The sequence below is a fragment of the Hesperophylax consimilis genome, chromosome 12 (assembly GCF_061612785.1).
Source record: "Hesperophylax consimilis isolate HC1 chromosome 12, BYU_Hcon_1.0, whole genome shotgun sequence".
NCBI classification, from domain to species: Eukaryota; Metazoa; Arthropoda; class Insecta; order Trichoptera; family Limnephilidae; genus Hesperophylax; species Hesperophylax consimilis.
Window position 1 is genome coordinate 25914358 of NC_142847.1, and position 25528 is coordinate 25939885.

At 34.2% G+C, this 25528-nt stretch overlaps 2 protein-coding genes across 2 annotated transcripts in view; one reads left to right on the top strand and one right to left on the bottom strand.

The window, feature by feature from the left end:
- Window positions 1-294: 294 nt before the first annotated feature.
- On the top strand, window positions 295-7796 carry LOC149419389 (GSK3B-interacting protein-like). Its single transcript, XM_089638271.1, has 2 exons — window positions 295-502; window positions 6392-7796. Exon 2 carries the CDS (start codon window positions 6401-6403, stop codon window positions 6758-6760), a length of 360 nt encoding a protein of 119 aa, XP_089494397.1. The 5' UTR covers window positions 295-502; window positions 6392-6400; the 3' UTR covers window positions 6761-7796.
- Dnah3 (dynein heavy chain 3, axonemal) overlaps window positions 2659-25528 on the bottom strand; it is an 88842-nt gene continuing 65972 nt past the window's right edge. The window contains exons 54-64 of the mRNA XM_089637977.1: window positions 24918-25054; window positions 24668-24805; window positions 23229-23466; window positions 21320-21527; window positions 20487-20737; window positions 19683-19840; window positions 19401-19560; window positions 16073-16264; window positions 14442-14650; window positions 5512-5722; window positions 2659-4598 (exon numbers count right to left, since the gene is read on the bottom strand). Coding sequence (XP_089494103.1) covers window positions 4302-4598; window positions 5512-5722; window positions 14442-14650; window positions 16073-16264; window positions 19401-19560; window positions 19683-19840; window positions 20487-20737; window positions 21320-21527; window positions 23229-23466; window positions 24668-24805; window positions 24918-25054 — 2199 coding nt within the window. The 3' untranslated portion in view covers window positions 2659-4301. The remainder of the gene's footprint in view (window positions 4599-5511; window positions 5723-14441; window positions 14651-16072; window positions 16265-19400; window positions 19561-19682; window positions 19841-20486; window positions 20738-21319; window positions 21528-23228; window positions 23467-24667; window positions 24806-24917; window positions 25055-25528) is intronic.

Consider the following 25528-nt stretch of genomic DNA (forward strand, 5'->3'; position numbering starts at 1 on the left):
AGCAAGGAGGTGTACATCATTTCATGGCTGCTGGCGCCATCTAGTAGGGGAACACTAAACAGGTACTCGCAAACAATGCGGGAAATTTGAGATAACCAAAAGTAAAACCATACTGCGATTAAAATCCTTAGTAATATTATCAATCTTACGAAAGATTGCTGATTTTAATATCCGTTAATAATATTTTTTGATATCATTTCTACGTGAAATTCACTCGGTAAATAAAAACAAAATACTTTTTCCATTTCCGTAAATCGAATGTTCCTTCAAGTTGGCAACACTGCTTAGGCTGTCAATAAACGGATAAACGTCACAAATATTTTTGTTTCATTTGTTTGTATTATTATTGTCGTTATTGTCCTTGGTGTAGTTTGCTTATTTCTGTTCGGGTTATTTTCGAATTAATTTCCATTTTCTGAGCGTCAAGCGTCTATCGTTTAGAATAACCTGCTTTCAAATAAGTTTTTTTTCCTCCTGGTGATTTTGAAATCGCAGCAAGCAGGTGAGAAAATAACTTTCGTTCTATTTCGTTTCACCTGATTGATTATTTTTTGGTAATTATCTTTTCACTGCATTTTTAATATTATTTTACTCTCAACTTATTTGTGACTCATAATATTATTAGGAATATAATATCTGCAAATGAAAATAAATTCTCGATTAATTATATTTGAAAACCAATATGATTATTTAAGAACCTTATTTCAATTGTAGATTTCTCATTACGAGAATCAAATATTCAGAATAACATGAATCTACTCTTTTTAAATGATAACTTTTGTGTTAATAAAATGGTTCAACTATATGGAGCTTTATTGCACTGTACATTACTGTCCTGACATACTTTTTAATGTCATATTTGAGGTATGCTAATTTTGGTAATGCTACTTAAAAAAAATATTTTCTGATGAGTTTAAAAATTAAAAAAAAATAATTTTTTCTCTAACCGCCGCACTTTTAGGCACAGATTATGGATATGACACGTTGTTTGATCAAATACTACAAGAAACAACAATGTACACGCAGTAATTAGGTTCTTAATTAGGGTTAATTAAGTAATTTATGCATATTTAGATTGAAATAAAACTTTCGCAATTCTCGCTCCATACAAAAAGTCCAAAATGGCGACAAAGGGATAATTTTATAAAGTAAATTTTGAAATTTCAATCAAAGTGGAATCATAACGCATCTTTTACCATCTATCTAGATGTAAATCGTTGTTTCTTGTAGTAATTAAGTTGAAACAAAGTGTAATTTCCATAATCTGTGCTTATTGTATTGTATTGTATTTAAAGTGCTGCGGTCAAGGAAATATTTACCAATAAAAAAAAACTTCACTCAGGAGGCCATTTTTGATCATGCTATGTTTTTTTTGTTTATTGAGTTAGTTCATATAACATTTTATACATATAAATATGTACACAGGGACGTATTTTAAAATTTTGCGCCCTGGGCGAATATGATCGGCCGCCCCAATAGTCCAATACTCGATACCAAAAGTGAAAAATACTGTGTCAAACTAAACTTGTACCATATTTCCATAGTTATTTTTTGCTCTTAGAATTAGATATTACAATGTACAATTACGAATATGAATTAAAAAAAAATTCTGTGACAAACTCATATCAAATGTCATTTTGAGTTCATATTAAATGTTACTTTAAATTAGTTTTCCAAAATGGCTTAAACTTTTAGGAAATTATCATTAATTATTTGTGATGTATCAATTTGCTGGCTGTTATTGTAATCATCATCAATCACATTATCATAGCTCAATGATTTCGTCAAATCGACCTCTATATTATGAATATAGATTATGAATAGTTAAGTTATTTAAGCATTCTTCACTTACGCGAGAGCACATGTAATTTTTTAATGGGGGGGGGCAGCTTAATTTTTTTTATAGAGATTACAGGGAAATAACAAGGGAGTAGTCAGAATAAACTAGATATATTTACTTACAAACTGACGTGTACACGGCATTGCTCTGGGATATGAACAGGGATATTTTAAGCCGTGAAGGGGACCGAAATATTCTTTTGCATTCGGAAAGTTCAAATAAAATTAAATGCATTTTTTTTAAAGATGTAGATTACCTACATAGATATAAGGCCTCTAGATCTTCTTTTAAAGACTTTGAAGACACTTCTTTCCGAAGTTCTTAAAAAAATTTCGAAATTGAAAATATCGCACATTAGTCCCAATTCCTCAATTTTTTTTTGGGAGATATAATTTTAGATTTTCACAGCCAAAAATATTATCATTATTGATTTTTTGGTTATTATGCCATGTTGGCGCTTCCTCCTTCTTTAGCCAACGTTTCGGACGGTGATGGACACTGTAACGCTGTCCAAAACGTTGGCTTAAGGAGGTAGACGGAAAAATAACATAAAAATTAACCACTATAATGCTGTGTGGAGTATATTTTTGAGGAGAGGAAAGAGTAAACCCAGGTCTTCAAGAGACCCATATAATAGTGGAATAAAATACAAAAGCTTTTGTGTATTATTATATTAATTAGTAAAATTAACCCTCTCTCAAGCGGAAAATGTTATCCAAGTACGGATGTTGTTTGACGTGTCTTGAATATGATGCTGGTTTTTTGAAACATCTTACATTGAAATATCGATAAAATAAAACACAGAATAAAGAAAAAATATTCAAACTATGCTCATGACCTGCAATGGCGGTACGCATTCACTTTCCTTCTTGATATCCGCAGTCAAAGGTTTGAAATATCCATTACTTATAGTTTATCGGCAAATAAAAACACCTCTTTTATAAAATGTCATATATTATTATCATTTCAATAAAAAAATACAAAGCGCACACTAATAATTGACACATACAAAAGAAATAATCTTTGGTATAAACATGTGTATAAGAAGTTTGTTATAAGATATAGTTTTGCTCAATCAATAAACAATACATTTTGGTTGTCCTTGACCTGTTAGCCATTTATCAATGGTTCAAGCCCGATTGCACAGTTATGTAATATAAATGATCAATTTCAATAGCTTTAGGTGCCTCTTTGCTTCACCCACGGTGATTACCCAAATACTTGTCATAGGTTTGTTTCAAGCCATATTCAAATTGTCATACTTTTGCTAAATCAACACCTTCCTGTATGTCTAGATACTTACATTCAAGATGGCCGCCAACCATGATAATTTATTACTTGGTGGATGTTTATATTGTTTATAATATATTTACTCAAGTTCTTATCCCTAATAAAAAGATACTTGTGCATCTGCTGCTCGGTTTTGTTAAAGCTGTTGGAAGTTTTTGACTAGATACAGAACAATCTACAATTGTGTACTAAAATAATTAGGTTTAACCACAGATCAAAGAAAGCATAGACATGAACCAAAGTAAAATTTTCTTCCCACGGCTGGTGTCAAGTAGGGTCATCTATATGTTGAAAGTAATCAGGAAGACCACAGCAGAAGTTCAGGCTGAATAACTCAGTAAAAACAGAGAACATTGGGAGGACAGATCCACGGTTATAATAAATATATCAATTTATAATTGCTACACGAAAAACATAATTTTATTCTAATTTTGGAAAAATTGCTCTGATCTAGCTGTGTATCAGTAATTTAGTTTGAGCTATAATTCGTATCACCAGTTAAATTGAATCAATCATTTAGCAGAATTATACTGTGGTCTATCAGTCGTCTATCGATCAGTAATCTTGTTCTCGGTCGTCTGATCAGTCACCTACGTCTATCAGTCATCTTTTGGTATTTGTCATCTAGTTCTATTAGTCGTCATCTATTATTAGTCGCCCTGTTTTTTTTTTATTTTATTTTATTTATTTATTTAGTACAGGTGATGATACAATGACACATGTAGATAAAAAAATACTTTGACTGCCCAACTAGGAGGAATTCCCGTTTTAGGACAGTCAAAATTGAGTTAGTATTCATGCACGCATACATATTTTGTAAGAACAGAAACAAAAAAGGAAAAAAAAGAAAAGTAATATAATTTTATACATAACTAAAAAAAATATGTATATATATAACTAAAAAAATAATGATACATTAAAAAGAAAAATATTATTATAAAAGATTAAAAGCAAAAAGTTATAAAGTTAACTGATGTTAACTTGTTGTTTGGTTTGTTTAGTTTTGTTTGTTTTTTTTTGTTTTCTTAATGTGTTTGATATTTTGTTTGTTTTATTTTTGGAAAAGTGTGAGTTCACACTCTTTTCTCCCTAATTCGTCTATTTCTATAAATCATCTGTCTTATCAGTCACCTATCTCTCATCATCTTGTTCTATTAGTCGCCTAATTGATCTAGTCGTCTAGTTGTGTCAGGCAAGCCACGCCCCTGTTGATCCAGTGCCTCTCGGGCTTGTCGCTCCTGAAGGTGATGATGGTCACGAAGTTGCTTGAGTGGCCCGTGGTGGCGAGCACTCCTCTCCGGGCGCTCGTCTTGTAGATGGGGCAGAAGTAGCACGGCGGAGGGTTGAAGTCCGACTTCTTGGCTGGTCTCAGCCAGATTATCGGCACCGTATCGAACAGGATTTTAGGGAAAGATTCATCCAGCTTGTGCAGTTGGCGGTTCCACCTGGCGCCTTCCAGGAATAAACCCTGCAAATTATTATGACAAGCTGCTATGAATAACCGGTGATATGTGGATTACATGGAAAAAATCTTATAAAGATGGCTTCAAACTAGTGCCAGACAACTTTGTGCAATACTTGTTTTAAATATTTCAAGTTCTTTTATGATGATCCAAAGCTAGGCTACTTGTAGCTACTTTACAAGCGGCGCATCAATATTCCCATTCGACTTCTGTTAGATTTGTTTTAGAAATACATGCACATAAAACTGAAGATCAGACAGAAGAATGCAAAAAATTCAGAAGTTTTTCATAAAATGTAAGCATGCCGTAGATCGAAGATTAGGTGCTTATTTTTAACTGATACTTACTTCGCCGAATACACTCTCGTCAAACTCTTCCTGAATGTGCTGCATGAAAAATTATTAAGCGTGTATACTCATATAATTGAATTATAGAAATGTGAGAAATGTAAACACATAAAATCACATCAACAATGGACCCCAAAACAAAACAAAAAGACTAACTAACCATCACGCTGTTTCACCACTCACGGGTAGGCAGAGAGGATGAACAACTCAGTCTTGACACACTCCTTTCTTCATTCACATTCATACATCGTCTCATGCATACCCTTCTCTTATTCTGACTATTGACACGGGCTGATTCAAGTATCTGGTTCACTTGATTGTGCCGTGTCTTCCTCTTCCTCTTCTCCGCCTCCAACTTCTTCTACCATCAATCGTCAAAAGAAGAAGGAAATAACCTTTATTTAACAAAAGTAACAAATTTGATTTAATTGTTTCTACATTACAAATATGAATTCTGACAATTCTTTTCTTCCGGCAAGAGTTTATCTATTTTATGAGATGTAAATGAATGAATGATTTTATGAATGACAAATTAATAATATGAATTTTAATAAAATACATATTTCTAAACCTTTGTGTAAACTCCGAAAGTTAGGTCATCGGGAGCTTCAGTTTCATATTTGGAAATCTCAAATTCATAGTGCAGCTGGTCAATGGGTATTTTGTACTTCCTGGAGAAGTTCTGCAAAACCCCCGTGAGAAAGGATTGGGTGAAGTAGAATCCCGACAGCCAGTACACAACCGGTGGCCCGTTTTCAATCCAATCTTGAAGGAATTTTAACCTAGGCAAAAAGAAAACATTCTCAAAATATCAATAATTCAACATTTTCCAATTTTTACCCCATTTTTTACCACGGCTGATGGGTAAGGTTCAAATCGAAATTTACAAAGCCAGGTTACCAATGTGTAGTGGCACGCCACTACTCGAGTCGGACGGTGCCAGTTACTACTGTAGTACATAGTACCATGCGCTATGGTGCTACAGTACTTAGCCGTCCTAGAACCTACTGGACACTTCGGCCGTTGCCTAGAGGTACCAAGCGTTAAGGTACTTTACAACCTCGGCCGGATTTGGGAACTCACTGGTCAAGTCGGACGGTAATAGAAAATACCACGCTGTTCCTGAAGGTACCTGGGCTACCGCTAGAAACTTCGGGGTAACGGGCGACCATATAAAAAGAATTGATGCACGCTTCACCGTCAGTCTACTTCTTACACAGTTTTAACGCGTTAATCAAGATAAATCAGAAGTTTGCGTCTTCGAATCATGTCGGACCTCACAACCGCTTTCATTTGTTTCCTTACCACATCCCCAAAAATATAAAAAAATAAAATAAAACATTAATCACTCCCAGATCTAAACAAAATTCGAATGGTTTTGTACAAAAACAATTTTGTACCTCTTTATGCGAAACTTTGTGGTTTAAATACCTTTTACTGTCTCATTGCAGTTCTTTGAGATGGATGAACCAGTGGAAAAAGAAGTCTCTGACAAAGAGCGTTGGGTTCGCGAAGCAGAGGCAGTGATCGCAGACATAATTCACCACGTCCACAGCGTAGAGATATCCACCGAGCTGCCTAACACTAACCGAACCATTTATCTCAATCTCAAGACGCTGGAGAAAAAGGAATATTGCATTGAGATGTCCTACTCCGGCTTTCAAGTAGTCGGGGAAAAGTTCGACGATCGAAGCCTGTCTCCCGACGAATACTGCGAAACTCCCTACAGCTTATTGAGCAGCCTTAGCGTCAACTATGACAAGTCTTTTGCAGGCGAACTGATGGAAAAACTGAATAAGCTTAATAATGCTAACAAATAATTACATAAAAGAGACTTGTATTAAATTAAAGGCTTGTGTTCATTTAGAAAACGTTGTAAGGTTGTATTCACGCGTGTTATCAGTAGCATGCCATTAGTGTCACGTGTGAATTCAACCTAAAAGTAATTGCTGTTCCATCTGATCATGTAAAATTATTAAACGACCATTATAATAAGAAATTCTAAATGCTGTTTGTTAACAAGTTATCGTTGGTCGAAATCAATCGCTTCGTAGGTAATATTTGGCCACTTTCCAGGAGAAGCGTAAAATCGCCGTGACTTTACACATCTGGAACTCATTGGAGATACATAATATTATGTACATATTATCGAAAATTCACAACATACTGAAATTAGTTTTGTAGGGTGCCGGGTCGTGTTGATCCAACAGTTTTTTAATGTCCATCATCAGACCAAAAGGAGGAGAATGTGTAACATGGCTAAGCACTTCAAAACACCAATATTGACCGTACCATATCAGAGTTTGCACTACTGCATTTACATGGATTTCCAAAGCAAGAATCCTGCCTTTATGTGCTCTCTGTTGAAAGCTTTAATAACAAAAGTTCAGCTTTATTTATCATTAAAATGTATCACTTAATATTTTTAGTTTTGTTACACTAATGTAGGTTCGTAATATTACGATGATTCTAGAACGCTAGAAATTGATGTGCAATTTTTTGTCGTAATTTTCAAATTAAAAATACTAACCATTGATATAGAATCAGGAAATGGGCTCACTGAAAAGTAAGGTTCATTGTGTGTTGGGTTGTGGTTATAGTTTTAATAAAATAAAGGTAAGTCAGTGAGTGTAAAGTCGTTTTTGGTGCCGTGAGGTCCAATCTACATTTTCTATATCTATGACAATAAATTGATTGATCCTGAAATTTTGTTTTTTAACGATTCAGATAATAATAGTAATAATAATATGTACCTATACTGATTGCAGTTGAAAGAATTGTGTTTCTGATTACAAAATGAATTGTTATTTAATTGGTACAAAAATGTAAAAGATACTTCCATTATAAAATAAATAATTTTATATTCATTTTACTCAATGTTGTTTCCTTATTCCCTTTCTTATGAAAATATTTTTCATGTCTTAGATTTCATCAAGAATAATCAACTTCTTAAACTGAAGGAAGTAAGGGTCCTCAAGAATATGATAAGATAAACTGGTGTGATTTGATGGAAACAGCTATCTAAAACTACCTTTCATATGCCATTCCCAGGGGAATTATTATTTTTTTTTTGTAATGATAAACTAATGTTTATCATTAAAAAATAATAATATTTGACAAGTCAAAAATATTTCACCAACAAATGAAGATTATAATATATCTCGACGCCATCTAGTGAGAAATTTAGAACTAACAAAGCCTTTCCTACAAAAATAAAGTTGGTTGTTTACAGGTGGAAAAAATATAATAAGCAGTAATTGTTGATTGAGGTACTAGTACATATTGAATCATTTGGCGGGTTGGAAATAAGCCGACATAGCTCAGTGGTTTCAGAGCACCTGACCGGACATCAGAAGGCACGGGTTCAATTCCCGTTGGCGGCATTTATTTTTACTCGGGAGATATTTTCAATTTGTATTGATTTTTCAGGCGACTAATTATTGCTTATAATTATTTGTTGATATTTTTTTATTACCAAATAATGGACTATTGTTTTTCACTATCCTGACTTTTTTTCCAATTTTTACAATTCTAATTAATGTAGGCATTCAACCATAATAAATAATACATTGATATACAATAAAACTCACATTTACCAATAACCATTTCAGGAAGTGACATCACTCCAAAAACCAGCATCAAATTACTGGGTGTCAATCTGGATGCTAATTTTTCCCTTAAAACTCAGGTGAACAGAACTGTAAGCACGGGTTTCTTTCAATTGAGGCAAATTAAAGCAGTGCGGAGAAACCTGTCAACAGAGGCGACTAAATTGCTAGTCAATTCCTATGTTGTTTCACGTCTAGATTATTGCAACGGAATATATGCAAGTCTCCCCAAATGTCAAATCAACAAATTACAATCCGTTTTCAACGCCGCGGCAAGGCTTATCACCGGAGTATCTAAATACTCCCACATTTCAGAGCATCTCAAAAATCTGCACTGGCTCAAATGTCCTGAAAGAATCCAGTTCAAGGTATGCTGGATGGTATTTAAGTCACTTAACGGAATGGCTCCGGCTTACTTATCAGAATTGTGTATTCCAGAAGATTCCAATTCCCGACAGTCAACCCTTAGGTCAGCAACGTCATCAGCTATCGGAAGGTTGAAGGAACCAAAGCGCAGACCAGATACTAAGTTCGGTGAGCGTGCTTTTGCCGTGTCAGGACCTAAAGCCTGGAATGGACTGCCACATGATTTGAGAATGATCGCAGACTCGACAGAATTTAGGTCTAAACTTAAAACGCACCTTTTCAGACAGTCGTATCCATAATTTCAGAAACCTCCACTTTCACAGTCGACGGCAATTTAAATAAACAAAATGTAAAAAATACTAAAAATAAAAAAAAAACAAATAGAAATAATAATTAAAAACTAGCAGTTAAAAACCCGCTCCGCGGGTTTTTTTCTGCTAGGCCCTGCGGGCGGCTCTTGCTTGGGCTTCGCCCATTTTAAGTGATATTAACAACAGTTACATTTAATAGATAGATATTAGAACATTCACAGAGAGAGGGTGAGTATATATATTGTTAAAACACGGAACAGGAAGGAGTTAATTAATAATAACATTCTAAATTTACGCATAATAAGAATGACAGTTGTTTGAATAAATGAAATTTTACGTATTTGTGATGGATTATTTCAAATGAAACACTATTATTGACTACATGTCTACAACTGATATTAACTGTTATCTTAGGTACCTAATATAATTAGCTCATAGGAGACTTGCAGTGCTTAAATATGTGTTACAACCGTCAATGTCTATAAGTTGAATCAATATCGTTTAGTTTGTCACAATTAAAGATAGTTTTAACAAAGTTGACTTAAATAATAGATTATTACATATTGATTAATTGTACCCGTGTTTATGAATAAAAAGAGGGTAATTGTGCGATGACATTAGCAGTCGGTTTAATTAAAAGGTGTTAATTTTACTCCAACTGGTGGTAATTCTTTACCTACAACTGTTACTGTATCTAATAAAGTTTAAAGCTAGATTATATATACACCTTCATCAGGAGAGTAAAAATCTATATATAAAGGTAGATTATTACAATATAGCGCCCCTGAGGTGATATCTCACAAAAGCGGCGCTATGCAAATTGTCCAATAAATAAATAAATATAATGTTTACATTTTATTGTGTATACACCGAAGTCAAAAATTAAATATAGATTGCAATTGGGAAAGAAGAAGTGGAAGGAGGGGGGAGGAGTAAGAGTAGGCTGGGTTTATAATAATTAGGAATTACAATATCGTTAGACGGGAAAGACCAGTTGAGTGGGAAAATATTTAAAAGAGAGTTTATAAAAAAATTCTTGTTAATTATATCTGCTTTTATATTAATATGTTTCCTCATTTCTAAAATTTCAAAATTATTTATAGTGAAGTATTTTAAGACCTGAAAAAAACAAATAGCATATAACCATAAAACAATATATTCATAAGACAAATAGCATTTAATAACGGTTATTCTAATAAATTGATAGTTGAAATACTAAATAAAAAAATTAAACACATTCTCTTCAAACGGTCTTTCTAAAGATAGAAATAAACAATGGCGTAGAATTCTGTTTGTGGATAACGATACTTCTAAAATTATATATATATAAACAATCCTGGTACCATTCAACTGGCGTTTTACACTAATAACAATGAAGAAATATATTCTTAATAATAATGATAGCAAAATTCAAACAAAAAAAACAGGAGTTTAAAAACTCAATTGAGATGATTGTAATTTCTTTTACAAAGGTAGAACCAATAGAAACTTTGAAGTCAGAACTAAAGAATATCGCAGGGCTATAAATGGAAATAGTGAATCTGAGTTTGCAAATAATCTTTTAAATAATGATCACACTTTCGATAAAAATTCAGGTCTTAAAATACTTCACTCAGGATATAAAGCATCGCAAATAAATAATTTTGCAATTTTAGAAATTAGAAAACATGCCAATATAAAATCAGATATAATTAATAAGAAAAAATAATGATAAATGCCATTACAAAGTGATAAGCTTCCAGAAGAAATCTTCTTATAAAACGCTTGTTAATGGTAAGTAGTCAAGTATTGTTAGCTGCATATTTAAATATTCGCGCCAGGCATTTGGTTCGTTTTTAAACCGCCAGAGGTGCGCTCTGTCGGCCATCTTGAAGAAACGCGTGAATTTTTATAAACGTCAAACATAATCACGTAACTGTGGAGAATTTTCATTGTAATGTAATTAATCCAATGGATTATGAACTTTCTAAAACATATTTTCTTCGATATTATCCAAAAATTATATGAGCAGAAACGATGCTTATGAAGAAATCTCGTATTATTATGAGGCGATCCTATTTTAGTATGGAATTGTGTCTTAATATTCAAGTTACCCGAAACAGACAATTTAAATTTGACCAATCAGAGGGCCTACACCGTCCAGACGCTGGGACAATAATACTATCAGATAAATAAATAAAAATGATAACTATAGCAGACTTAAGGTCATGCGGTGACCAGTGTTTTTTGATAAAGTGTCCTCTGCGTGCAGTTTTATCTTGTATAAGCATAAACTTTTTAATATAAGTGTGTTTGTCGGAAGTGACTTGTCAGGTAAGTATGTTTTGGTATCTTTTCTAAATAATAAATGTAGATCCTAGGAAATAAATTGTACAGCGCCCTTGAGGTGATTTTTCACAAAAACGGCGCTCTACAAATTATCCAATTATTATTATTATTATTAGAACTCCAATCTATAGTTTACCGCATTAATAATGATTTTAGACAATATTTTTCATTTAAAATATGTACATAATACACATATCTGTGGAATTACAACCTGTTTTTTTATCGTTATGATATGTTGTTATAAAAAATTAATTAGTTTATTTGTAACCAATTTCAACACATTTCATGGATTTTTATTTATTTATATATAATTTGTACATTTATTTATAACAATTACAGGTAATATAGCCTAAGACGTTATAATTGTACCATTTATGCAGTGTATATGCAATGCCAAAAATCTCGCAAATGCGCTATAGGACACAAAAAATAAATCTATTTTTTTATCTACCGCATTCAAAAAGCACGTAGCTCTCCCCACAGGTGAGTTCATAAATAAATTAGTGCTGCTTGCTCTACTATATAGAAGATTGTGATGACGTCCTTGAGAGTGAGACTCTGGTACAAAAAAATTTAATTGGGCCAATATATCATTATAAGATAAGTGAACGTTTATTAGTTGAAAAAAATATTTAAGCAAAGCAATACCTTTACGTGTCTCTAGGGAGTGGTAATTGGTCATGCCTAATATATAAATCGATGGGTAAAGCCAAGGGTAACGTCCATAGAGCAGCGAGAATAAAAACCTTAAAAAAATTTTATGGACTCTTTCAATGCGTAAAGTGTATGTTAATTCATGTGGAGCCCAGATGATCGAGTTTGAATCAAGTACACTTAGGACTAGTGTGTTATATAATAACGTCAGTGTTTTTGTGTTACGAAACGGATATGAGTTCCTAATTACGAAGCCGAGAAGCCTGTATGCTCTGCTTATTAAATCATCGATGTGTTGGTGAAAAGTTAGTTTGCTGTCCTGAATAACTCCTAGATCTTTGATTTGGTTTAGGTGTTAGAGAATAATTTAATTGATTGTATATTCAAATACATGCGGTTTCTTTGATCTTTTATACGAGACGATATTGCACTTTGGTGTACTGAAGTTCAAGCCATTTATTTTGGCCCAGTTTGAGACGCAGTCAATGTCACATTGAAGGAGAATACAGTCAAAATGGTTTTTTATTGAGCGATATAATTTCAAGTCATCTGCAAATAGTAAATACAGCGAATGTGTGATGACTGAACCAATATCGTTAATAAAAATCAGAAACAGAAGTGGTCCAAGGATAGACCCCTGAGGAACTCCAGAAAAAACTATGAATTCAAAAGAACTGGAACCCTTATAATAAACAAACTGTCTACGATTTCGAAAATATGAAGCAAAAAAACAGTAGTCTTTTGGAAAAACCAAATGAAGCTAGCTTATTTAGAAGAAAGTCGATGTCAACCTTGTCGAATGCTTTTTCCAGGTCGAAATAAGCAACATCCACCTGTCCCCGATTGTCGAGAGTTTGTGATAAGAAATCTGAGATGCATAAGAGGTTTGATGTTACTGACATCTGGGGTCTAAAACCATATTGACGGTCATGAAGAATTGGATTAACGTGATTAACCCTTTCAGTACCCATGTCCATGATCGTGGACATCGACTTTCATCTTTAGTTATTACGCTATTTGCTAGGTTTTGATCATTACAACAACTTGTCCATGATCATGGACATTAGTAGAGCAGTGTGGTGCTGCCATCATACGGAGTTTCAAGAACTAAAATGATAAACAAGCCATGGAGAAAACAGACCATCCCTTGCCTGGTAAGACACACTACAATATAATTAGTTTTCTTTATTATTTGTAGCAACTAATTTATCCGAGCATTTTTTTTCATGGAAATTAAATGTTTACGATGGTTCTTAAATGTTTAGTTACGAAGTTCTGTTGAGTTATATGATTACAAGTTACGTTTGAAAAGCGATGTCCATATTCATGGACAAATGCATTTGACGGTTGCGAAGAAATATGGTCAGGGGACCATTGTAACCATTTGTCCATGAACATGGACACTCTGTACAACAATAAACATAACAATTATCAAAAAAGTTTTCAAACAAAATATTTTTGAAATTATTTCATTAGTCTAGACACCAATTTTCAATTTTTTATGACTTACAAGGTTCAATATACAAAAGTACCATAATAAAATTTTATACCTTTGTAACCATTTGTCCATGAACATGGACACTCTGTACAACAATAAACATAACAATTATCAAAAAAGTTTTCAAACAAAATATTTTTGAAATTATTTCATTAGTCTAGACACCAATTTTCAATTTTTTATGACTTGTGCCTGAAATTCAGTACTGAAAGGGTTAAGTATATATTTATGTAGAATTTTTTCGAATATTTTCATGATGGAACATAGAACGGCAACTGGTCGATAATTCCGGATATCGCGTTTGTCTCCCTTCTTGTAGATAGGGCTTATTTTAGTTAATCTCCAGATGTCTGGGAGAATCCCGTTTTTTAGGCATACATTGAAGAGATGACATAATGGTGGTATTAAAAGGTCGGAACAACCCTTTAGTATAAATGTTGGAATACATATTGTCAGGACCGATGGAGTGTATCAGTATCATTCTGAGAGTAGAGCCCTCGGCGTTCGAAGCGATAGTATATGCTCCGTGTTTTATCACCAATATCTATGAAAAATGCCTATCTATTTTATAAATTATAAAGGTTTACGTTATTATGTTTTAGGTGGAAATATAATATAATACTTCAGACAAACTATTTTCTAAAATAACTCCTTGTCTTAATTTATAGTATTGCTTTGACAAGTTGAAGTGAAACAATAAAATAGTGCTAAGAACAATAAGAGTCAAAATCCATACCGGAGTAGAAAGTCTGTCACATAGGACCCGAGAGGCTTCAGCGAAGGATAAGATTTGGAGGACCAGACCACGGGGACGACTCCCTTGACCATAGCATCGAAACAGCTTTCCAGCTCGGGGCTCATGATGGCCAGGCCCTGGGCCGCTAGGTGGACCCCGTGCAGAGTGCGCTTCACGATGGCCAGTAGCTTGTTGTAGCGGATCAGCTCCTGGAGTTATGAGGAGAAATAATAATGAAGGACGAAGATGACAATAGGCACAATAAACTATTATTAATCATACATAATTTGGAATGCTTTTGAAACAATTGATTAATAAAATGCAGTGACATAAGTACGGTGCCTGTCCCACTTGACTTTTTTGGGTCTTCCTATCTTCAGGGTTCCATGGCAGCTCAGAACAGTGGCAATTCAACACACTTTTGAAAAGTAATATAAAGTCATTAAAAGTGAAAGCAAAAGTCATTAAACCTAACTTATTAAACCTAGTTTTTTTTCATCACTTTTCTTGAGTTTATGCCTCTTTTCAAGAGTGTGTTGAATTGCCACTGTTCTGAGTTGCCCTGTTACCATTTTGAGATAGGGAGTTTTACATTTTGTTTCTGTTTATGTAGTGTATGTGGGCCTGAAAGAGTGATATAGAGGACCCAAGATTGAGTGTGTGAATATGTGTAATCATCATCATTGCAATTCTGGGGTACTAGTGAGAGTTTGGGTGGGTTTTTATTAGTCAGAAACATTTTCATTTATAAATTTAATATATTATCAATCGAAGCTGGACATTTTCTATCTCCCTCAATTTAAGGGACATTCACAACTCTATAAATCCACCACAGACAAAAATACCTTTCGGCTGGTGTGAATTTTTTAGTGATGGTTGTTTTGTGTGCTGTAATTTTTGTCATGGCTGATTTTCGGGAATAGCGCGTGGCTTTGAAGTTTTGAAAACTGGCACGGAAACTCTTGAAATGTTTAAAAAGGACATACAAGGATGATACTATGGGGAAAACTCAAATTTGAGAACCACAAATGTTTGTGGTTCTCAAATGATTGTGGTTCTCAAATGAAGAAAAAACTCTGAATGGATGACTCCCGTCACATCGATAATACAAATCAGCGTTGTCTTGATCTCACTTGACGAGCTTTTTTGGGGCGAGGTGAATTTGGAGTCTTCGATTGGAATGAATGATTTGGAGCCTTCCATTGGATTGTCGCTATGTTTCGGGGTCTTATCCATAGCAACATAATTCGTCACCTGTGACGGCTTTGGATAAAAAGTTTGGGCCATTTAGAATTCTGTTCACGAAAATCATCCATCTCAAAAACGACGAGCACACAAAACAACAGTCACCAAAAAATTCACACCAGCGAAAGGATGCCTTCTCCAGCACAGTGCTTGGCAGACTGACTGGGGAAAGCCAGCTGTACACAGATCTACCGGCAGAACCCGGTACTACTAAAAACTAAGCCCACTGAAACATCAGTTTGGTTTCTTTTGGGTACCCTCTTGTAAAATGTTTTGTCTACATAATGACAAACTTTAACAGCTTTGGATCCTCAATTTTACCAAAAAATACCAGCATTGAAGTAGCTCCTACGATTAGGAAACTTTAAACATATGTGTGCACCAACCTGCCTGAGCACCGTGTTCATGCTGTTCATGTACATGACGGGGTACTTGGCCGACACCTCTTCAATGTTGTAAAGGGGCGGCATGCGGCCCATGATGTCCTTTACCAGTTCCACTATGCCACCACCCTCCCCCTCCCCACCGCCCCCACCGCCTGTCACGGTCGTTTGGGTTAAGAGGGTTCCAAATAGCAACTAAAAACAAGGGAAAATATTCTTAAGGAAATTAATTGCAACCATCGTTATATATGTACTATGAATTACTAGATACGGCGTATCGTACAAATTTGAAAGATGAATGCGGCCCACCTTCGAGTAATTTCATAACACAACTCCCTATCGAATTTCGAACACTTTGAAAGACTAAGGACCGGTTGTTTCGGAGAATTTGAACAATTCATCAAATTTCAACGTTAATTTGTGAGTTCTGTGAAAGTCCTATTCAAGTTCTGATATTATATCATTATAGGCTAGTTGCTTGACAGAACTGAAATAATAACAGAACTAGAAAATATCTTTCACAGAACTCGCAAATTAACGTTGAAATTTGAAGAATTGTTCAAATTCTCCGAAACAACCCGTCCTTAGGACGGAACAACAACACGGATTTGAACAATTCATCAAATTTCAACGTTCATTTCCGGGTTCTGTGAAAGTCCTATTCAAGTTATGTTATTATTTCATTATAGGCTAGTTGCTTGACAAAACTGAAATTAAAACAGAACTTTAAAAAATCTTTCACAGAACTTGAAAATGAACGTTGAAATTTGATGAATTGTTAAAATTCTACGAAACAACCCGTCCTAAGTAGTTCTTTTAATGTAAATTTCATAAAACAACACCGAGTACAAAGTTAACTACAAATCGCATGATGTAATTTGTTCTTGTTGATGTTCATTTGGTCCGCCAATAGGAAGCCAGAAAGGCAGATGATACAAAATTTGAACTTGAAATTTAAGAACCCAACTTCATGTACAACTCTGTTGCGTGCAATACGCAAAGCCATTGTTGAGTGTGAAGTTTGTGACAAAACTACTGTTGTAACTTGAATGCATTCATACGTCACAAACCCATACATCCGCATGCAGTCACGACTTCTGTTTGCTTGAAAGACATTTAACATTTAACACACTTCAAAAAAGCTGGCTCAAATCGCTCTGTGACATATTTTTTAAGTATTCAAATAGCTTATTGAATTGTCTATGAATGAGCCAGTGGTAGTCCCTCTTTAAAATATATGTAAATCACAGACATAGGAATTAATAGACGAGAAGATAATGGCGAGGGGTAAAATCAACTGTTGAAGAACGAAGGGCGTAAGACTGACTGTGATTCGTCAATAAATCAATCTGACAGTAAATAGGCATCTCGCATTATAATATCACCATTTACTTCTTAAAAGTAAAATCTGCTTTTGAATGAATAGACATTTTTACATGGGAGCGCAAATTACTCGCCACGTTATGAACAAATTTGCAAAGTCCAAATTCGGCAAAAAAATTCGGTTATATTTTCAGAGTCGAATATTTCGTTTAAGTATTTAGGTAAGACACTTTTATAAATGTTCATAATTTACTTCCCAGCAACCAACCAGCTTTGTGTTTCGCGTCCAGACGTTTCTCGATGTGATAGTATATGTTTCTAAAACTGATCTATATTATACGATGTGAATATGCTTAAAATAAAGTAAAATAATGCTTATATATGGAATGTAATACGACAATTGGGTTAATTCTCTTTTTCACATCTATTTTTACAAGTTTTCATAGTACAAGTCAACATTTTGCCGTGTTATTTCGTAAAATGAACCGATGATGCCTCGACTATAGTTCGCACAAGAATGATGACGTCACGTTTTCAAATTTCACTTGAGGCCATACCCGAGCACAGCCGGTTCCAATGGAACCGGTATGGGGAGTGGGGATAATACGCTTTTAATCACTTAGGGCAGGTCTACTAATATTCATATGTCTATGATGTAAATGCTTAAAATTTGTGATTTATAAATGACCTCAGTAAAAGAATCTCACTGTTGGCGGAACTTAATTGGCTGGAAGCAAATTTGCAAAATAAAAGGTTAAAATCAATGCTTCGTGCAATCCTTTTACTGCAATAAAATATGCTTCCTTTTTGATACATTTTTCGAAAACCTGAATTCTTTGGTTTTGGGGTCAATTTTCAGATTATTTATTTATTTATTAACGCCGATTATAGCGGCTTTTACAAAAGAATAACAATTGTTTTACATATGAATACAGAATATACATAGATAAAAAATATATAAATATAAAATACATAAAAGAGAACAATAGGAATAATAGTATCAAAATAAAAAGTACAATGAGTAGGTTATTATAAATACAATACAACATATTATCAATCCCGGATATTATGTAATGAGTGTTAAGAAATTAATACTTTAAAACTGTATTTGATTAAAGTCAGTCTGAGAAGCGCTGACAGACAGTTTTAATTAAGTAGTGTTTGTATGAGGATAAACTAGCAATGTTTATAGGTTCATCCAAAACATATTTATTTCTAAGTACATGCAGGCGATTCATTATGGAATTGAGTTCAGCGTTAGATCCTGTATTGTTGTAATGATACGGTAATTTGAAACGAACTGATCGACTAGGTACATGGAAACATATTAACGAAAGAAGTTCAGGGGAGTTCAACAGGTTGGTAACGATTTAAAATAAATAAAATAAGTCTGAACAAATTCTTCTTTCTTTTAATGTATCGAGTCCCAATAATCGTAACAGAGAGGGGTAATTAATGTTTTCGATGAATATTCCCAATTTAAAATTAATATAACGTAAATATTTATGTTGGACTCGCTCAAGGGAATTCTCATGTACACTGTAGTAAGGACTCCAAATGGTGGTGTTAAATTCTAGTTGGTTTCTAACAAGTGTAGTGTAAAGTAATTTGACAGTTTTTAAATTTTTAAAATCCTTTGAAATCCGTAAGACAAATCCTAACATTTGCATTGCTTTACTGGTTATATTATTAATATGTTATTATTAATATGGGATGGTCCGATGCTCTGTAGGAAACTCGCTTGCACAGCGCGGGTGTAAACTGTGCACCTTAAAGTTTAAGTTTAGACTTACGGAATTCAATGTTTAATGAATGTTAATTTAGTGTCAAAGGTTATACCAAGGTCTCTTATTTCATCAATTAATAGCCATATCTAGATGTTGGTCGATGATTGGACCACATAGACTTTCTCACATATATTTTCATTCAGCTACATCTCAAGTAGGTACTTATCTTAAATATACTTATACTTATAAGGTTTTTTACAACACAATAGTTAGGTACTCACAGCACCAGTTTCCTGGTTGTCTTTTGTGATATCGGCATTGTCGTGGAGTCCAAAAACTTCTGGCATTTGTATCAACGGAAGAGCTTTGATGTGCTCCAGAATGGACGGCTGGTCAAGCTGTGGAGGCATCACATAAGTGCCACTTGGAGAGAATGAATAACTAAAACACAAAATACATTAATGATTCATAATAAAGTGAAACGATTTTATAATAAAATCATGTGACATCCATTTTGTCAGTAACCCGCTAATGTTATTCTCCTAAATAGTTTTGTTTATTACTTTGGATCTTGTAGTACTTCATCGGTATAGAAAATTGAAAGTAGAGACAGCAACAGTCGCCTGTCCTTGTCGTCTGTTACCCTTCCTCCATAGTTACATTCACCGGTTAAATATGACAAAGCCTCAAAAGGGGTTTCCTCGTAATCTGTCAGGAACATCTGCCAACGAAAGAAAAAAGTTTTATTAAACTTATGTAACCTTCATTTCTTTTTCTAACTTAATTTCACCATAATACTGTGGATATAAAAATAACAACATATATATGTGTTTTATGCAACAGACGATTTTCGGCCTGTTAGACAAACAGAGACCGCTTTTAAAATGACCAAAAAAATTCAAAATGGCCCTGATATCCAATTTGATGACAATACCAAATGTAAAGGAGATTCCACAAAAAAAGTGGCCTTCATAGATACTCCAGAGCGGCAGATTCTCTCAGTATTGTCCTCGTAATTAATCACCATTCAGAATCGAAACGATTCTAAACGCTTGAAATGACTTTAGCAGTGTTTAGTGACCAGATCTGATTAGCCAGTTACTTCCCAATCTTGCTCTTTCACATCACCTTTCTTTCCCTACTTCCTTCAGCCTCACAACTCACCCCATTTGGGGGATGCCACAATCCCACTAGCTCTGGACATTTAGGAGCAGTTGGGACTCTTGTTTGGTATTCACAAAAAATAATTAATGTTACATTTCAGCTTTCTATGAAAATTTAAATATTGCTAGGTTGTTTGATACATGGTAACATGGGAATGTTTGTATTTCTCTGTACGAAAATATCATTATTGACGGCAACAATACCTGCAGCTGCATCACGCATATCTTCAAGTCTGACTCGTTGAACTCGTAAGGGATATTCCAGCCCAGGGGGCCAAATTTCTTCCTCTCCTGTATCAAGGCATGAAAGAAACATAGTGAATAGAGCAGGCGTTGCCAGGTGTCCATTCGGGGGCATTTTCCATAGAACTCCGGGTCGGAGATGGGGTCTGATGTGTAGGAGCGGTACAGATTGTTTTTTAAACCCTTGGGGGCCTCGTTTGTCATTTTTACACCTGGAATGAATATTTTTAATCATCATGAATCCATTTGTATTTTACAAAAAAAGAACAATTTCCATCTACCTGCAGTAAACTTATGTTTTATTATAACACAAAATAAATGATACAATGCACAAAAAACATAAGTAAATGATAAATTGAAGGGTTGAAGGAACAGTTGATGTTGGCTGCATTAGAACGGGTTGCTTCTTAGACTTGGTTTTTTGTAATACGGCTTATATGTGGAACGAGCTACCGGAATTTGCTTTTCCTCCTTCATATAATCCGTGCCTCTAACAACATAAAAACATTCTGGGTAGGAATCCTGAAAAAATAATGCTAGTACCTACCCAAAAGCGTTCTTATTTCTTTTGTTTTGTTTGATGTTGTTTTGATCAGTATAAAAGTTTACGAATATACACTGTCAAAAATATTATTATATTCAGATTTGCAAATAGTGTTCTAAATTTCAAATAAAATAATAAATTTCTCATAGAAAACAGTAGAGGCGCAGTTATTTTGTTATTAATGTTATGTTCTGGGTAGTAAAATGTTATGCGAATTATAAAATAATGCTAAAATGAATTAAAATTTTACCATTCTGCAATATGGAGACAGGAAACGTAGTGGACGGATAGCTGGTCAGCCAGCACCTGAAGTTTACGTGCGTGTTCATGGGAATGATGACCTCGGAGCAGAGGCGGTCCAGTTCACCCATCCAGCTGTCCACTAGGTGGCAGTTCTGCAGCACCACCCAGCCCCCGGATATGATCGCACGGTGGATCATGGCCGATGCTATGGGTCCCTAAAATTTTATTGAAAGTTAACCTTTTCTATGCGTCATTAATTTGTATCACTTCGTTCACACGCGGGGCTATTTATCATCAATCTAATTTATGACTTTAAACAATAATCACGCATGGATTTTAAAATTTGTTTTAAAAAATACGTCGCTTATGTCTTGAATTATCTTTTCAAGTATAAATAAACAATCCGAACATCAATGGGGCTTGATAAAAATTCGAAGTATATATTCATAATGTAACTGATATGGTATGCCCGGGCGGCCATGTTTATTTCAAGGATAACGATACACATGATTATAAACATGCCGGAGTAGAGCTCTTCAACTGTGGTGCGATGTAAGTGGTTGATTTATGGGTGCGATGTCGCGTTTGACTGGATACATGAAATATTGACACACTTAAAAAGGTTCATATAATAAAAAATAACTACACTTAAATTTACAAAAATAATGAAATAATTTTTCTGTTATTATGTCACCGTAAATATGTATCACTTAATATATTTTTTTATCGTGATTTTGAAACAGTTCTCAACGCATAACGGCAGAATCATGGCTTTCATGTATTTCAGCAGCTTCGCAATTATTATCGACGTCACTGTCACTAATTTCAAAATCTGAATCTATTTCTAAAGTAGCACCAAATATTTCTTCGTCATTAAGACCACGACCCGACATTTTGTATTTTGGCAATAAAAATACTTTCAAAAATTGATAAAAAGTCAAACTTGTACAACTTTACACTTGATTTTTCACTATAAAAAAGTTTTAACCACGTATCTTTATTTGAAAATAATCTAACACTGACGAAATTTTATATTTCTTCAATAGTTTGAATGAATGTATGTAACTGAACTTATTTTAAAATATGATAAATCAGATGAATGTACACTGTAATTAAAATAGTTCATATCCACGAAAAAGCAAACAATAATTCGATAAGACAATGTAATCTACACGGCGAGCGTCTCTGTTTGAGAATCTTATAAAATGCGCCTGCGCAATAACGTGTGTAAAGACGCGGGAAGAATTCAAACTGATTCATTTTTCGCTCTGAGTTGGAAGATCCCTTCAAATCTTTGTATCAATGATTAGGATACGTATTATGGATAAATATCGTAAGATGTCAGTAGTGTAAAGATGTGAGATTTTTTAGGAGTATAAGTTTTACCGTGCTCAAGCATGTTTCATACCCATAACGCCGAAGAAACTTTGCGTCGCACAGATGTGCCACCCGCGTACAGGGCATGTACAGTGCGTCGCAGGCGTGCGTCTCCCGCAGGGAAAGGGTTAATAAACGAAAATGTTGAAAGTTTATTTTAAAATTAACACAGTATACTATACTTGTACATAGTGGTCCCTGTAAGAACAAATAAATAACATAATGGTCCTTGGTCAAAAAAAGGTAGGAATCCACTACTTCATACACAAGTTCCTTACGGTTATGATGATGTAAAATGGTTTTTCTAGCATAATAATAATTGACAAATGTCACACAATAAGCTCTTGTGTTATTCTGCGTCTCCCGCAGGGATAGGGTTAATAAATAAGTCAGCAAGTACAACACAGTAGGTAAAGAAGCGCAATATTAACCATAATGTATGGAATAGGATGAGAGCACAATGGGAAAGGACGGAGGTTTGAAGCCAATGGTGAGGGACTGCTGGGATAATATATGAATAATATATAAAATGAATTTACCTGCCCCTGTCCCAAAGAAATGGTCTCCATGCTGACGACCTCCTTCTCCGCGGCGAACTTGACCAGCCCTGCCATGGGATCGGAGCCGGCGGACAGTATGAACACTAGGGGTGAGCAACAGTTGCTGTCGTTGTAGGACTCCTCCAGGTTGAAGGGCGGCGGCTCTATGTAGGACTGGTCCAGCTCCATCACTACAAACTGCTGGACCATAGGGGTCATCTTGTCAGGACGAATACACCTAGTTAGAAAAATTTAAAAAATTATAAAAGTTGAACTACAACTAATTATTCTGTTATATAGCGTTGTTTTTGTGAAACCAGTAATTAATTAACAGTCATAATTCAATCACACTGGATGCCTGATGGTGAAGAGTAAAAACTTTAAATTTCTTGAGAGGAAGCTACAAGCCAAAAATGTGTATATTCTTGGTATACCTTATATTGTAGGTAATAGGCATTAAAATCGCTTGACAAACGGAGTCTAAAAATGTTCGATTTCAAGCACAAAACTAGTTTTTATTTATTTTGTAAATAATTTTATCAGAAAGCAAAAAAGTGAATCAAGTGAAACTGTCACAGATAATCTTAGCTATAAAACAGTATTTTTTTAAAGTTGTTTCTTTTATGCGTTCATACATTTCTATTGAAAAATATTTTTTTTAGTAGTTTAGATTTATATTTTTTACTGAGTAATTTATTTTTTTATTTGTATTCTACTCAAGCGAAACGAGAGGAAAACCTTCAATTTATCGAAAGCACATTTTTTGGTATTCATAATGTACACCAATTCGTCATAAAGATTAATCAAAATAGTGATTTGGCATTAAGCTTCGCCTTAGGGTTAATTTCATCTTACTTCAGTTGAAATGGATCAAACATTTTTACATATTGAAATTCTTTCTTGAGCAGATAATCAATTTTATCACACTGTTTGGGGCCTAAGAGTCGAAAGGTCTTATGCAAATTACCGATATCAGTTTTCTTTCAAATCGGTATACATGACTGGTCAGTCAGTGGCTGAGTTGATAAATTGTGACGGGTTATCACTCAGACATAGTGGGTTCAATTCCTCTGCTGGCCAAGCTCTCCATCATTGCACAAGCAACATTTTCCGTTTGTAATAACGGTAGTATGAGTTTTTAAAATTATTGTCAGGTAATTTGTTAATCGGGAATATTTGCAATTCTTTAAATTTTTTTTTTTATATATTATGTATCATACTTTTAGTGGTAACAATGATTGTATTTTTAAATATAAAGTTATTTTGTATTTCATCTGATTAAACTCCAACCTCCTTCCCTTTCATAGAGCTTGTATTCCGCATTCTAACGAATCAGTGCTCCCTGGTGTATGAGTCGCACTGGGACAGGAGTGTTCCTGGCTGGGGTGGTACATTTATATTGCATCACACGATCAAATAATTTTAATATTCATGCAAACCTTAGTAGAACTAATTTAAGCAGTCCTTTTGTCTTCTGGAATGGATCGGGCAAGGGTATTGTATGGGGATTTGTGTTGTCATAGAAAGCCTTCCACTGCGCGATATTCTTTACAAAAGTAGGTTTAAAGTTCTCCAGGCTGCAAGATAAAAAATCAATAATTAGATTGGGTACCTAACACATAATTCGAAAAATTTCAAAGACTAACAAAAAATCACGAATTTCAAAATGTCAAAGGTAATAAAAATTACCCATGTAAAGCTGAAGCTCTGACTACTTCTGACCAAGATTTCTCCGACAGCCATTCTGGCCCGGGGTTAGGGAAAGGATTTTCTAGGGCAACTCCTCCTGTTAGCAAGAATGCCAGCACATCTTCATTCACTTTTCCCTGAAAGAAGCAAACATGTTATTTATTTATTTGTAGAACAACAGCTATGTAAGTCAGCTAAGTCTCTGAAATTTTGCAATGTAATGTACTGCTCTTAGGAGAACCGTCAGAAAACAGGTTATGCAGAAAATATTTTCACGTTACATTTGATTCCAGATAAATTCACTGTTTCTGAATTTATTTCAAAATAAAATGCTTAAAATACTATCTTGAAAGCAGATGATAGACTATTTCAAATCTTAGTATTATAAATTGAAATATGCAAAGGAATTTCAAAATTTTGAATGCAAACAGAGACAAAGTTTTCAAAGCCGTTTACCGTTAGTTTCTATTTTGTAAATTGTAATTACCACTTTACACGAAACAAAAAAAACCATATTTAAATAAACAGAGTATTATACAAGTAATAGTCACAGAATTCAATATTTATTTTTAGATTTGCAAAACTTGAAAAATGTTTTTCAAATGCTAAAT